This window comes from Strigops habroptila, chromosome 1 (assembly GCF_004027225.2).
Source record: "Strigops habroptila isolate Jane chromosome 1, bStrHab1.2.pri, whole genome shotgun sequence".
Classification (NCBI taxonomy): Eukaryota; Metazoa; Chordata; class Aves; order Psittaciformes; family Psittacidae; genus Strigops; species Strigops habroptila.
This window is the reverse complement of record NC_044277.2, coordinates 102,984,719-102,999,869: the sequence shown is the minus strand read 5'-3', so window position 1 is coordinate 102,999,869 and position 15,151 is coordinate 102,984,719. Positions and strand designations below refer to the sequence as shown.

General features: G+C 40.1%; 1 protein-coding gene across 1 annotated transcript in view; it reads right to left on the bottom strand.

Annotated features, from left to right (window-relative positions):
• LOC115610283 (sodium channel protein type 5 subunit alpha-like) overlaps nt 1–15,151 on the bottom strand; it is a 166,520-nt gene that overhangs the window by 107,865 nt on the left and 43,504 nt on the right. The window contains 4 exon segments of the mRNA XM_030491527.1: nt 3,163–3,564; nt 5,935–6,117; nt 9,963–10,160; nt 11,838–11,979. Of these exon segments, the coding sequence (XP_030347387.1) occupies nt 3,163–3,564; nt 5,935–6,117; nt 9,963–10,160; nt 11,838–11,979 (925 nt within the window).

Sequence of the window (15,151 nt, the reverse complement as noted above, 5' to 3'; positions counted from 1 at the left end):
GTGCTTTTCTGCAGCCAACTGCCAGGAGACCACTCATCTTAGCCACCAGCCTGAACAGTGGGATAACGTGCTGCAGTCACCTCTCTCATGGGAAAGGGCACAAGCTGCACAGATGCCTTCATGTCAGCTCAACTGCTACCTGCAGCCATTCCCTTGGCTGGGACAGGGAGTAGCAGTTACAGTGACCACAAAGGCATGAATGTTGTCATCATGGTCCCAGCTACTCTGTCTGGGGTAAAATCTTCAGGCTGAATGTTATCAACACTGATCAGGCTAAAATACACAAAAGTGGCTAGTGACTTTTCATGCTTTCCTGAGAAACCTTAGGAGATCTTGTTTGAAACCATCTACTGAAACTAGGATCTGCTTAAGGGCTCCGGGTTGGAAACTCAAAACTAGGATGGTCAGATCTCATTTGATGTTTACTCTGTCTTTTAAATCAGAAGTACTCTTCTAATCTTTCCCCAAATCAGAATTCAGTGGTCTCCCTCCTCAGCAGTAATCAGACAGATCTGTGTAACGCTCACCTGATACTGCTGAGCATCACAGAGGGAAGAAATGTGTCTTCAAAATCTAATGGTGTAAAATGTGTTTTGCCAGCTCCATCAGCTCAGACATTGTGTATACATGAGTGAAGCCACACTTACAACTCAGGAAGCTGCAAGTCAGAGCTTAATGATACTTTTTTCTCACAGTGATGCCTTTTCATGTCCTGGTCCTTCGTTTTTTGTTCAGGGAAGACACAACAGATAGCACAAGTGGGTCTTTTTTCACTATGGGCTTACACTTGTACAAAATAACAGCGGCAGGGCCAGTGGGGTTAATAAGGTAACTTCAACTTCACTCTGCAACATCTTTCTTTTGCATCTCGTAAACATATTAAGAGACTCTTAAAAGAAACCGGAGCTGCTAACAAAGAACAAACTCAACTTCAAATTTTAACAAGAAAAAGGCGAAAATAATCAAACGCAAAGCCCAGGAGCATGTTGATTTATCTCTGAGCATACTGAGGTGTTAGATTTGCTATTTCCTTTTCCCTGCGCTCCACAGCTGAGGCTGCACGTTTGTGGCTGGTGCTTATGGCTCCTGTAGCAAATACATCTGTACAGCAATGGGCTTCTTGCCAATTAGATTTAACTCCAGCTCACATTTTCTGGATAGATTAGATACCAAACCTGTTTGGCAGAAGACACATCATCCTTCACATTGCATCACTGAATGAGCATCTGTTACTATAGTGCCTGGATGTTATTTTCTAGATGACCAGGGAACTGCCAAGTGAGCTCACCCACCAGGGCCATTCAATTTTCAGAATCCATTTTTTTAGAAGCCAGGAAGCTGGCAAACAAAAAGAAATGCCAGCAGAGCTCAAAGCCTCCCTGTCACCTCAGGACCCAATCCTGTAAAATATCAATATTTCCTGTGAAAGGTTGAGTGCTCTCACGTTTTGCTAAGCTTTTTCTGACAGCTGGGAGAGCCTCAGCAGCCTGCAGAGCTGCTTTCCTTGCAGAGAAAAGGACGACATCCACTGCTCATCTACTGAGGCCTTTCTACTTTGGTTCAGAACTTTTCTTTTCTTACACAAACTTTCTTCCACAGTTTCTTTAATACGCATCTTTTTTTTTGCACCAAGCTAAGTCCAGTAAAACTCTACTATCTACAATCAGTGTTTCTGTTGCTTAGCTGTCTAGAGACTGCTCTCAGGACTGTTCTTGTCTGCAGAGCATAAAAATGGGAGTACCAAAGTCCTAAATGAACGAAGGTGTGAACATCTGAAAAAGTAGCAACAGCCTCACAACTGTCAACAAAACAGATAATTCTCACACCAACTAGCTTCCCACACGCAGCATGGGCCCTCCTCTCATGTACAGTGTGAGAGTCTATTTGCAGGACTACAGGGAATGCCCGTGTAGGTGAGGAAAAAAATTCAATCCAAAGCTTGAAAAGGAAGAAGCTGTCTGGCTCTAAAGGAAAAAAGCTGCTTCTCAGTTTACTGATAATCCGACACCACGCCTGGGATCCATCTCACTTGCCTTTCTCTTCAGGAAATAACTAGCCTAATACATGTTAGAATCACACTTGCTCTTTTCCCCACCAATGTAACCCAGTTTTGGCACCTCGTTACTCTGAATGGGCTTCATCTCACCTAACTGAAGACATGTGCAATATAGAGTTATTCATCTTGGGTTACCCTAGTAGTTAAAGTGAACAGAAAGAGGCATTTCCAGGGTCAGAGATTATTCTGACCCTTTTTCGATCTCTAAGGTGAAATATATCCTACCCTCGCTGACCACAGTGACTAGATCTCCATTGTTTTAAAGACTACTGAGAGTAATGAGTTCCAATGTAGATTATCTATATTAAAAGAGATAAATTTCCACTATATCAAACTGACAACCTGTCCAAATTTCCCTGCCTGTGTAGCAGCTATTTCCAAAACACCATCTCCTTGTTTTCCAAGTGAATTCATGCTTGGGTCCTAAAAGTATCAGTTTTAATAGTTTTATTTACAGCCTTATTAAATATTTTGCAGCAGCAGTGCTTTGCAACAAAGATCTTGGCAATCTGCAAAGTCTGTTGATCATCTACTCATCTGTTGAAGTCTGTTGATCATCTACTCATCTTTCCTGGGTGTTACTTGAACTGGATGCTAAACCCTTCTGGGAACTACTAAGAACAGTCCTCTACAAGTAGCAATACAGAAGACTAAAGGTTAGATGCAAACCTATAGCAACCAGTGGGAGAAGATAATAAGACTCAAGATAGTAAGTCTTGAGACAATAAGACTCACACCGAATCATTTTAAAAATATCATTTTCTAGCCACTGGACAATGTCACATATTCAAATGCTCAAAGAAACCAACCTAAAAATGTCCCTATAAGAAAAGAAATTTCATGTCAAACACAGTATTTAGGTATTTGCCTCTAGCCAGCTCTGAAGAGTAAGTAAGTCTCACCAGAAGTCATGAATCATTCTTACATGGCAGTAGCCACATGCTACTGTGTTAGTAAGCCTGTTGTCTTACCACCTTGCCAAGAATGATGGGTCTGGGTTTCCCACTGCAGACTGCATATTAGTGTAAATAAATTACAGCAAACTCCAACAACACTTAAAAGGAAATAAGAGTGTGAATCACATACAAAAGTTATAAAGTACTCACCAGGTCGCCTGTCCCAGGTTTTTCCATAATAACTGGGGGGAGCAGTAACCCTGCAGGAGAAGTAGGGTCTGGGTTGAGTGCCCCGGTGCCTCCTCCTATCAGGGAAACCACACCATTGCAATCCACTGAGCTGTTCCTTTTGCCCGTCTGGGTGTAGTTGGGAGTAGCAGGGTGAGAACTATGGCTCACTTGACTCTGCACGCTTGGACGCCTCCCAGATCTTGGAATTAAGAGAGAGCCCCGGTGGCTTTCATTTTCCCCAGCAGTGCTGATCTCATCATCGGCAAAGTCTGTTTCGGAGCCAGTGTCTCTGCCACGGAGTCGGAAACTGAATATGCTTCCGTGGCTGGTTCTGCGCTTCATCAAGTTTGCATTGGGACCATAACTAATGCCAAGGAGAGTCTAGAAACCCCCAGAAAGGAAAAAGGGGAAAGAGAAACAACATTTTGCAACATGTTTTCAGGAGCGAGGAAGGTCTGGGGAGAGCAGCAAGTTCCATTTTAAATCAAGTGCTTCAGAGAAAGATTTAATTACATTTATTAAACCTTCACAAAGTTAAGAGGTTGAATTCCTAGCCACTAGGTATTTGTCTAATACTTGACAGTTAAAGATGTACTGAAATAGGAAGGGTCAAGGTGGCATTCACCTTGTACCATGATACGTCCTTAGCTTTTACTCCCCTGCCCTGTCTTGTAAGTGCCAAAGGACCTGGGAAGGCAGCACAAGGAGTGGAAGACAGCAGCAGGGAAGGGGATCCAGCTCCAGTTTACTGCATTATCACACATCTTCATAACAGCTAGGGAAGGAACGTTGCAGTGGGAGAAGAAGAGATAAAGAAATAGGGCAGGAAATGAACTGCAGGGAAAATGAGAAGAGGGAAGAAGAAGAAGCAGAATACGACGGAAGAAGGTGATAAAGGAAAAAAAAATAAAACAAGAGCAAGAAGAGGGATATGGTTTATTAGTTTCTAAAATGATTATCCAAATGCACATAGCTGCTTTAAGGGACAGGTAAACAGCAGTCTCCCTCACACTCAAATATCAGCCTTGATGATCCACTCTGACATCAGCTAGTGAGAGCACACCTCTGACAGAGCACCAGCAAGACGTAGCCAAGGACTGAACACACCTAGACCCTGGCAGAATAAAAAGGATGTTCAGAAAAAGCATAAGGAGTTCAAGTCTATATCCTTTCCTTGTATCTGAAGAAGAAATTACTGGAGTAAGAGCATTTAGGCAGAACGTACTTTTGATTTTATGGCCTGTGTAGAATTTTCAGCTTCTTCAGAACTTTCTTATGAGCAAAGTATATATGAAGAGAGATCAGATGTCCACAGCATCCACAAACCAGATAAACCACATGAAGCCTGATTTCATTTTGCACTGTAGCTTACACCGAGTTATGTAATGATGATATTTGTGACACTGGTACAAGGAAGAGTACAAAAACCAGGCCCCTTCTAAGTAAAAACAACCCATTTGGATTACTACCAAATTTTAACTGGCCAAAAATCCATGCCTGGGTTTCCATGGCACAGTCATTGAGACTGATTTCTGATGGCAACACACTTCCAGCTGCTCAGATAGCATCTGAATGATGACTCAGCCATACTCCCTCCAACCATGCCAGACACAGCCTGCAGAGAAGATTTACTATAAGCTTTGAAATGTGTCTCCCATGTTTCTCATGCATATGACATCCAGGGGCAAAAAGTGAAAACAAGAAGTCTTAGAAACAAACTGGCAATGCACAGCTCCAATCCACGGTCATTCTGGTACGTGGTGTCTTGAAACCCATCCAGAATGAAGCTAAAGAGCGATTCTGGCTTTAACAAAGGTGCAATTTGTAATGCCACCCACTCGACCAACGAGACAACAACAAAAACTATTAGATTAAAAATGCATGTCATTTAAAGAAATCCAGCTCTGTGTAAATTTTGAGAGCTGGGGAGTCATTAATTGGTCACATCTATTTACATCACTTACATGTTTTCTGTGAGCTTTTTATGGCTGCCAAATATCCCTAAATTCACTGACAATAAAATATAAAAAGACTTAGCCCATTACATGGCTATTCAAAAAAACAAAATAAACTGATTTAAACTCTGCCCTCAGTTAAGAAAAGACAAATTATCTGAAGTTATTTATGATCATGTGATATATATATTGCATGAGCAAATTCATATTCATGCATGTCAGTTACATTTATATAAAATGCTGTTTAACAACAGTCTCACTCAATTTTTTTCCCTGCAATAGCAAGTAGAAACAAGTGCCACAAAGTTTTGACTTGAAGGCAACTAGCAAAGGAATATAAAAATGTTAATAACGTCTTTGTATAGCATTTTAAAAGCCCTCAGAGAAAAGCTTTCTCCTTTTTGCCTCCTCTCTTCTCTTTTTAAGCTTTACAGGTTTCTTCTAAGAATTTTTTTATCTTTAGTAGGGATAGGGTTGATATAATCAGATGAATGAAATTAAAGTAAGAAAATAAACCAGACTGTGGGTAATCTTGAAGGAAAAAAAAGAGGTGGAAAAAAAAATCTTAACAAAATAGATTTGTAAGAATGTTTAATACGCATTTTTAATTCATTTTGAAAATAAAGACATAATGTGTTTCCTTCCACTGTTCTAACACTGTCTGCAGGTCAGTCCTGATACTAAATATCTGATTCTTCTCTACAACTGAAAGTTTCAGCTTTAATTGCCTATTCAGAGCCTGACCTATTCAGCAAAGTGCAGTGTGGAATAAGCGACTTTTCAGACCGTGGCTTACCATTCTCCTCTGACTGTTGTCATAGTCACACTTGGGATTCCTTTGGTCTTCGCCATACTCTTCTGCTCCCAAAGATTTCTTTTTCTTTCGCTTATTTCTTCTTTCCTTGGCATTTTTGGATGCTAAAGGTGACATTTCCAATGAACTAAGAGACATTGAATCAATCCCTTTAGCAGCTAGTGCCTAAAACAGAAGACAGTAGAAGATGCAAAATTTATTATTTAAGGATCTCAATTAGAACTAATACTTACACTGCTCAGCAATTATTTTACATTTTAAGTTTTAAGGTTGTACAGGAGATAAATTAAAAATTTCAGGTGGTCATTAACCATAAAACTATCTCACGTGGCTGGAATTTGTCTTCAGCTGTTTCTAACCTCTACAATTAGCCATAGGAAAATAAACAAGCGTGACAGGTTTCCAGTAGACGCACATGCAGGTCTGCCACCCAGATCCTACGATGGAGCATTATGAGTGGCTGCATAAAAAAATGTAATTTATGTAGAGCTCACATACAAAATCCCTTAACATTTCAAAAGAGGACTAGCCTGTGTGCACATACGTGCAGGTGTGCATTGTGCACACATCTCTGGAGTAACACTTCTGGTGCCAGCCAAAAAAAGCCTCAGAACCTCATATTAAGGTCTCCCTGAACTTCAACCCCTTGAACCAGAAGGGCTGGACAGCAGGGCAGCCAAGCTGTTTGCTGGGATTTTTGCTCTCCTGTCACAGAGGGATGCTAGGAACAGCAAGCAATTCAGCTGGGACACTTTTATAAACACTTATCCCAAACAGCAGTGCAGGCAGCTATGATCAGAGATGCAAAGAGAAAATCATGGTCTTAACTGACGATAAGGCAGACTTTGCTTCGCTGTGTGCTTCGATGCTGTGCTGGCTACCTGGTGGGATTGCTGCAAAAGCTGACTGATAACAGACCAACTGCTAGAAACCCAGCAGAAGCCAAATGCAAAAGCCTGAGCACACAAGGCCACAGCCTTGGAAGCAAATGAGGAACCAGGAGGAAGAATCAATGAGTGTAAGGAGGAAGCCGCAGCCCACAACTGTGTACTGTGTCCCTGTGTCCGGTGCAGGAGGACGAGGAGGGTCTGACAACAAAGCATGAGGTCAGGTTTGGAGGAACCGGCGTCTCAGCAGTAGCCACATCAGTGTTCCAGAGTCACGACCATTTGCAGAGCCCCCAGGAGACGTATATAAAGCAAGAGAATTATGGTGGGGGTAGGGGAAGGCCTCTCCAGATTTCCAAGAACAGAAAAAATGGATGAATCCTTAGTGCTATTGTCTGTAAGCCACTAGAATCAAACAGACAATCAGCTCTCCACAGCAAAATACTCCCTTCCTCCCACAGGCATCAGTTCAAGGAAAGTGAAGGCACTTAACAGTCATGTAAAGAATCAATCATGTATTTCAAGAAGCAGGGGTAGCACTATCAAGCTGAGAACACAACAAAACTTAATTCCTGTGGGAAATATCTTTCATGAGCAAGCTGCTAAGAGCAGAGAGGAGGAGGACTCAGACACTGGTCTAGGCTGTTTGGTTTGGTTTGGTTTTTTTTTTCCTGAGTCAATTGATTTAATTGCTGTGCTGAAGTGCTTTCTCTTCATAAAGATTCAGCCAAGTCTTCTGTTGTTAAGTTCAAGTCTAGGAAAGTGTTAGACCAATTGTGTAAATTGACTGATAGTCCCCAAGCAGGCCTATCAATTATATTTGCACTCTTTATACTGCACAGTGTAAAAGATGTTCTAATGAGTCTTGCTTTTCCTTTCTGATTGCATTTTATTGACCTAGAAAATACTGTAGGTTGTGCTACTAAACATGCTGTACTCTTCTTGCAAAACAAGCCAATTTGCAGTTCCTTAGCATTTTCTTGCGTATTGCTTGGGTTGAATTGCTTCTGTCCTGCATACCTTTTGCAGCTATTGGTCTAAATTGCTTCTCAGAGCATGGAGGCTATCCCCACATACTGCCCATCTACCCTTTCTGGTTGGGTTCCTGTGGCTGGACCATGTCTTGCCCCTCAGGCACTGAAGCCATAACCCACTGTGGTAACTCCCAGGGCAAGAAAGGCGTGTGGGACCAGACATGTCTGGCAAGGATGGGTGGTGGCTGAAGGATGGGAGAAAAGCTTAGTTCATACGAGCCCTGAAATGAGGATTATGCAGGGTATAGGACTTGAGGCAAGAACTTGGTACAGTGGGAAATTCAAAACCAAGATCTTGATAAAGGCTTGGAGAGCAAGATTAAAACTGAGTAGCTCTGACCGGGGGCAAGACACCTGAGGAGGACATCTGAAAGCTACGTGGTGCAGCCACCCAATTCAGTGTTTTGAGCCTCTTCTTCCAGATGTCTAATTTGAGATGTTGGAGGTTGATTCGCAGAATTACTGGGCTTCACTAGTGAACATGATGGACCCCAATTGCTCTACTCTGAAGTTCCCTTTCCATAAGATTAGGATAATTCTTCAGGAGTATTACAAATACAAAAGAGTATTTTTGAAGCACACGGAGTCTGAGCAGTGACAAGAGGCACTGAAAAATGTCTGAGGATGTTAGTCATTTTTTCTTTGAAGCAGACTTTGAATGCCTGGGTCAGGAAGTCTGCTCAAGCTGGTCTAAGGCTACAGAACAAATGATGAGAAAATGAAGAGCTGCCTTTGAGTCATGCACTGTCCACTCTTTGTACTGAATAGGGCATGGGAAAAATGAGACACAGTTGGCTGAAGGAAAGACTAAGTTATAAAGCATATAGACAAACGGGAATAATTTAGCTTTTCAGGAGCAAATTTAATTTTGACACATTCTGACTTTCAGGGCTTAATGTTCCTTTTTTTGTGTACATTCAGGCTTAACCGAAATCAAAGCCTTCAAAAGGAAATTCTTAAACATCTTTAATTATAGCTGGGACTGTTATTAGGAAGAGCACAGCTGGAGTCAAAACACACAAATATTTGTATAAAATAGGTACAAGTTGGAGCTCAGTTTGCTCCCTTAGGTTATAGCAGAAAGTTACTCTGTTCAAAGTGCCTATACATGGACTAAATTGCATTTACCTATTACTTAAACCATCAAAGAGGATCTTTAAAAGACCTTAAATGGTGTATAAACCTCCACTAGCACTTTGTCAAGGGTGAATTGCATTTTCGATTTTCTATCCAAGGATTTAAATGGGCTTTGGATTAGGCCCTGAAGCCATATGTAGCCAAAAGAAAATAATGTATATTAATTTATATTGTGTATTAAGGATTTATTTCTCTGAACTACAGTGTTACGTGTTATTTCAGACTAATTTTCTTATTGTCTTCTTGTTCACAAAACCTAAAATGTTCTCTTCAGCTGTTTAATACAGGCTTTCTACCCCACACGAACCGCATGCAAATTAACTAGTGTTATCAAGGCTATATGGTTACATCCACCATTTGGCCTCCCTGTTTTGTTTAAACTTACAACACAACACTAAATCTATATCCTGTGCATAATTTGCAAATCTTAACCTCAAGATCTCCCTGTTTACTTGTTCAGAAATGAGGATGTGTTTGCTTCAAACAGGTTGTCCTGCATCTTCATCTTCATTATCGGGCAGTTGGATATTCATGGCAGTTTGAATGAGACAGTGAGGAAATGAACATGAGCTGAAGTGGTGGTTGAAGAAGGTTCAGCTGGGGCTGTGGCTGAGCTACCAAAATAGCTCGTTTGTGCTCAAACACAGAAGTAGTTATACCATCATTAAAATGGTATGCCAACCAATATAAATTTCTCTGCTGGCATATGCAGTATACAGTTAAACAAGTACAACTCTGGATACGTAAACGTTATATGGCCCCAATCCTAGCAGGAAGAGCCTTTCCTTTATAAAGAATTGTAATAACTCCGTCCAGGACAATAAACATTAAGCTGCTTTCAAATGAACTTTTACTCTGGCTATCACATAAATGTAAAATAAAGAGAAAGTGAATCTCAAGGTACTATTCGTTCAAATTACCCAAGGCTAATCATGTCACATAGTTTACTGACCTCTTGCTCTTTCTTTAACATCTCCATGGCTTCCCGAAACTTTCTTTCCTTCTCCTCTGTTTCAGCAATAGTGGCTTGGTTCTGCTCTTCATATGCCATGGCCACAACAGCCAAAATTAGGTTGACCAGATAAAATGAGCCCAGAAAGATGACCAGCATAAAAAAAAGCATGTAGATCTTCCCAGCAGATCTGAGAGTCTGTAAGCACAGAAGTAAAATCACTAATACTTGTTTAAGATGTGGTGGTTGGTTTTGGTTTTGGTTTTTGGTTGGGTTTTTTTTAAGAAAAAGAGAGGATTTTATAATTTACTTTTTTTTAGCTTAGATTTACAATATCATTTAATTCAGCCATTGTTAATAGCCTAAACAGAATCCCTTTAATGACAAATGACAACCACACACAAGGAAATACTCTTACCAATACGTTTTTATATCTTAGTAAAAAATTATGTGCCTTGCAGTAAAATAAATTTCTGAAAGAAGAATTATTTCCTCCTTCACCAATTATCTCTACTGGTTTTCTTTCAGAACAGATAATATTGCAATCAGTTGCAGTGAAAGCTTCCCACACACAACTCAATCTGCTTTTGTCCAGTGCATAGAAACTTTCCAAGTGGAATTCAAGTTGTATCCCTTCTGATGGCCATAGTCTAATTCCTTTACAGTCAATGGGGAGAAAAAAAATACTTTTAGGGTGCAACTCATCTGAACCTCATCTGTTATCTAGGCATCTGCCTCAGCCTAAGAAGAACCCAACCTTGGGCACTGTTGCCTGTATTGCCTGGTTCTTCACCAGATTTACAGGCATAACTGGAGTCTAGGGTTACAGGCCGAGCTTTTATTACAGATATGTCCCATAGTCAATGACTTGATGCTACTGGTAAAACCACTTTGTGATACTGTAAGGTCAAATAATAAAAGGGAGTGATCACACTTATTTGCCATGACGGTTTCAGTCTTCCAGAGTTGTACATGCAGCTCTGTGCCAAGTAAGTGAATATAGTTGTTTAAAGAATCTTCAATTTCATTGTTTTATATTTTCATGTAATTGCATAACTGGCTGCATGTGAAGCTGAAATCCCCAATACCTTCAAAGATATCTACCTCAGTACCTTCAGAGTATTATCTGTCAGCACTAACTCTCTTGATTTCCTTAGGAACGTGTTTCAGTTTCGGCAGTTTTGAAATGCAGAAGTAAATCTTCAGTGACTTCATGGACAGACAGTATCATTCAGTACAAAACTAGGGTATGTAATTCTTCAGAGTTTACATGCATTTCAGGAAATGCATGTTAAAATGAGTATTTACTCGCAGACCACCTTGAACACATGACCGTAAGTTGACTCTCACTCCATTTGTGCCTCTGGCTGTTGGGTGACCATGATGAAAATCTTGCAGCAGGGAGAACTGACATGTTCCAGGTAGTCTTGACATTTGCTGAATTTGTGTTCATTACCATGCCTTGCAAAAACAGATATGCCAAGTACACAGGTGCTTCTCTAGTCCTTTTTTGAGCTGGACTCAAAAGATTAGTTCATGTTACAACAGCCACCAAAAAAATCATTATGTGGTGACGTCGTGATCTTTCTTAAGCAATAAACTACATTTATATTCAGGTGAATTACCCATTCAAAGGGTCTTTCAGTACAAATTTTACCCCCTTTCCCCAAACACCCAACCTAATGTTGTCTTGTATCATCACTCCTAAGAAAAGAAATTAATTGTAACAATTGATGGTCCTTCTCCAGAACGCACGCAGCACAGTTTACCTGTAATAACCAACAATTCTTTCCTGTCTTTAACTATTGGATATATAATTGTAACAAGATTATGTGTTTATTTTCTACTTTTAACAGTAAAAAAACATTCTCATACCTGTTGATAAAGACGCTCCCAATAATCTTGAGTCATAAGACGGAACAAAGAGAGAAAGGCCCAGCCAAAAGTATCAAAGCTTGTGTAACCATGGTCAGGATTTTCGCCGGCCTTCAGACATATATATCCCTCAGGACACATGCTGCAAAACATGAAAGATTATATGTTAAATGCATCACAGACGGCTTCAGCATAGAGAAACTGATTTTTAGGAGAATATAGTGAATGCTATTTATTAAAAGCACAGGTCCTCAATAGTAAATTCCTTCACTGGATAAAACCATGAAAGGTGGATGCTAACTTCACAATACAAAGATCTTTGCAACTTTATTTTTCCTTTGAAAGGATAAACTGGAAAACGGTAACCACAGCTCAGGCTGCAATGGCAAATGAGCACCTAGCATTTCAGATATTTGGAATAGACCAGAATTAGGTGCTTAAGCAGGATTTTAGTGCTTAAATATGATTTCTCTTAGCAATTATTCCTAATTAAAAATCATAAACTTGGTGTCTCCTGTTACAGTTCTGGGAAATACTGTGTCGGTGAACCTGTTTTTCTGGTTGCATAGTCTGACACTGGCTGGATGACATCAGCATGTGCCATCCTAATTGCTTACTCTGCCTGACCTTGCACTCGTCACCTGCAAGGACTAAATCTTTAATCTGAGAAACTCAGACTTTGTTCCACTTACTTACCACCATAATCTGGGGTCATGACATTTTCTCTGTTTCTACCAGGAAAATGTTTTCCTTGTGTGTCTTGCAGATTCATATATTACATGGCATACAGACAGCATGAATTTCACTGACTTGCATTAAGCTTTGAGTTTCTTTACAAGTAATTTTCTAGCCCCACATGCCAGAATACACAAAAAATGCTCTCAGTGATACTATCTAACTACTGAATTACATCATCAAGTGAAACACAAGGTCAACAATCTATCCTCTCTCCCAGAACAGTGCAATATGGTTAGTCAAAAGACCCCACACCTCTTGCATATCACAAGCCACTTTCCAAACATAAGGTATGCCCCATCTGAGACTGAAGACATAGACCAATATGCAAAGACTTACTGCTGAATGTATCATAGAAAGAGAATATGAAATGAAGGATGTTGACAGTGTCCCGAAGCCCTACAGTGCTTGAGAATTTGTTAGGTGGGAACCATGTAACTGTATGGAGAAGCAGATCTCAGCAGAACTTGCAGTAATGCCAGCTTCCTCTGTTCTCCTTATGCTTCAGCTAGGGATGAACCTTTTACAATTCGGTGCGAATTCTAGCTGACACAACTAAGAATGGTTGGAACAAGAGGGATTGTGAAAGCACTGTGTCAGACATTAGAGACATTGAGAAAGACCAATGTCCAGGGAGTGTTTTGATAAAAGAGCAATACCCTCTGTCCTGGCAGATGGTGAGCTTGATGTTCTGCCTATCAGATGGAGGAAACAAGGTTTTTTGATCTGTCTTCAGATAGGATGATTATTGTAATATCCAGGCATTTTAGACACATCTCTAGTCATGTAGAGTGTGTTCAATGTGTACAGCTCTAAACTTTTTTTTTCTCCTAGCAGACGTATTGAAATGCACAGAGTACTTCAGTCACTGCTATTTTTTACCAAAGAAGAATATTGCCACAAATTGAAATGCAAAGCAGTAATAATAATGATGTAATTTTTAAAATGCCACCCAAGAAAGAAACTGACTCCCGAGAAAGCAGAGTGTGTCTTAGTGTGAAAATTGAGGATGGTTTGGTTTTTTTTAAATATATCAATATTATAGTGATATAAATTCATACAGCACAGGATAGCAACTCTGTATTGCATGCTGAGATGAAAATATGTTACTATAGGTTTTAAAGTTATATAAATCTATGGTGTCAGCCACAAACATTAGACATCCGACAACACTTTAAGAACTTTAATTTAATTTTGGTAGTCAAGCATAAATTTTTATGTAAGCCTGCTTTGAACACTGAAAAAAGGAGTGCTGAAGCACTGCAAACTGTGCATATCCTTCTTTGCAGCAGTCTCCAGACAAAGCGATAAAAATGCGAAAGAATGAAATGTTTAATGAATTAAATGTAACACAAGTGGGAATATAAGTAAGTGATTCTGTCACCTTATGTACAGCCAATTTAGTTTATATCAGTTGAGAATTTAGACAATAGTAACTATATCAATAGTAACAAAAAGAGAGAGACACCTTCTTTTTTTTTTTTCTTTCTTGCCAGCCTAGAAATGCCTCCGTATAGATCTTTCCTACTTTGACTACCTATTGTTTCCTGGTAAGAGCCACATTTGAATAAAAACTACAGTAACATTACTGAGTTAGAAGAGAATAAAAGGCAGAAATCTCAGCTTTTTTCCCCTAAAATATGAAGATGCACACTGAATATTTCCCGTATATCAATGTCCTTTTCTGAGGCAGCCTTTTCACTAAATCTCCTCTCTCCCAAAGGAAGCATCTGCTGCCACTTTTTCCATAGGGAGGTGAGATTTCTGCCTCTGATGTGCTGCTGCAGACATCCTTTAGTGCCCGTGATGTGCTGCTGACACTGCTCAAGAGCTCTGAGAAATGGATCCTCTGCGTTCCTGAGAAGGAAACCCTTTCTGCTTTCTTGCTCTAAGACATTTTGTCCAGACAGGACATGAAAATATTTGTAGGGCTCATTCCTTTTGCCATGAGAAAATGACTGCACTCACACACTGTGCTTGGCTGGAAACTAAGGGATCATGCCCAGAGGTGGACAGGTTTTCCTTAGTCTTCCACAAAAGACCAATCCCAAGTGGCTCCGCTGAACTGGTCTCATTCCTCATATCTTAATGTTATTACTAATGGCTAAAACGTCTGAATACAGATGTGAGAAACTTGATGGTGATTAATGGTGAGCTTAGGCACAGCAGTTGGTTGGAAATAAGGTTTCATCTAGAGTAAGTTGCCTGAAATCTTAGCTAAAATGTAAATTTTGCCACAAATTTCAATATGACAGAGAGACTTTCCTCCTAATCTCTTCACCATTTTGAACAAGAGAGTCTGAAAAAAATGAAATATTAGGAGCATTTCATATGTATTTTCATAAGAACCTCTTGGCACAGTAAGATTAGAGGCTACAAAGTCACTCTTCTGTTCGCTGTCTCTGTTGCATCCTGGGGAAACTGTTTCGATGCAGAAGAAGGTTAGAGCAACTGCTCAAAGCACAACTGCTTGTAAAAGCCGTAGGACATAGAGATGCAACTCTTCTGACTGTGAAAGTGAGCGATGTCACCCGAGATGAATATTTTCTGTTTATAGTACAGTTAATATTTTTTCGTGT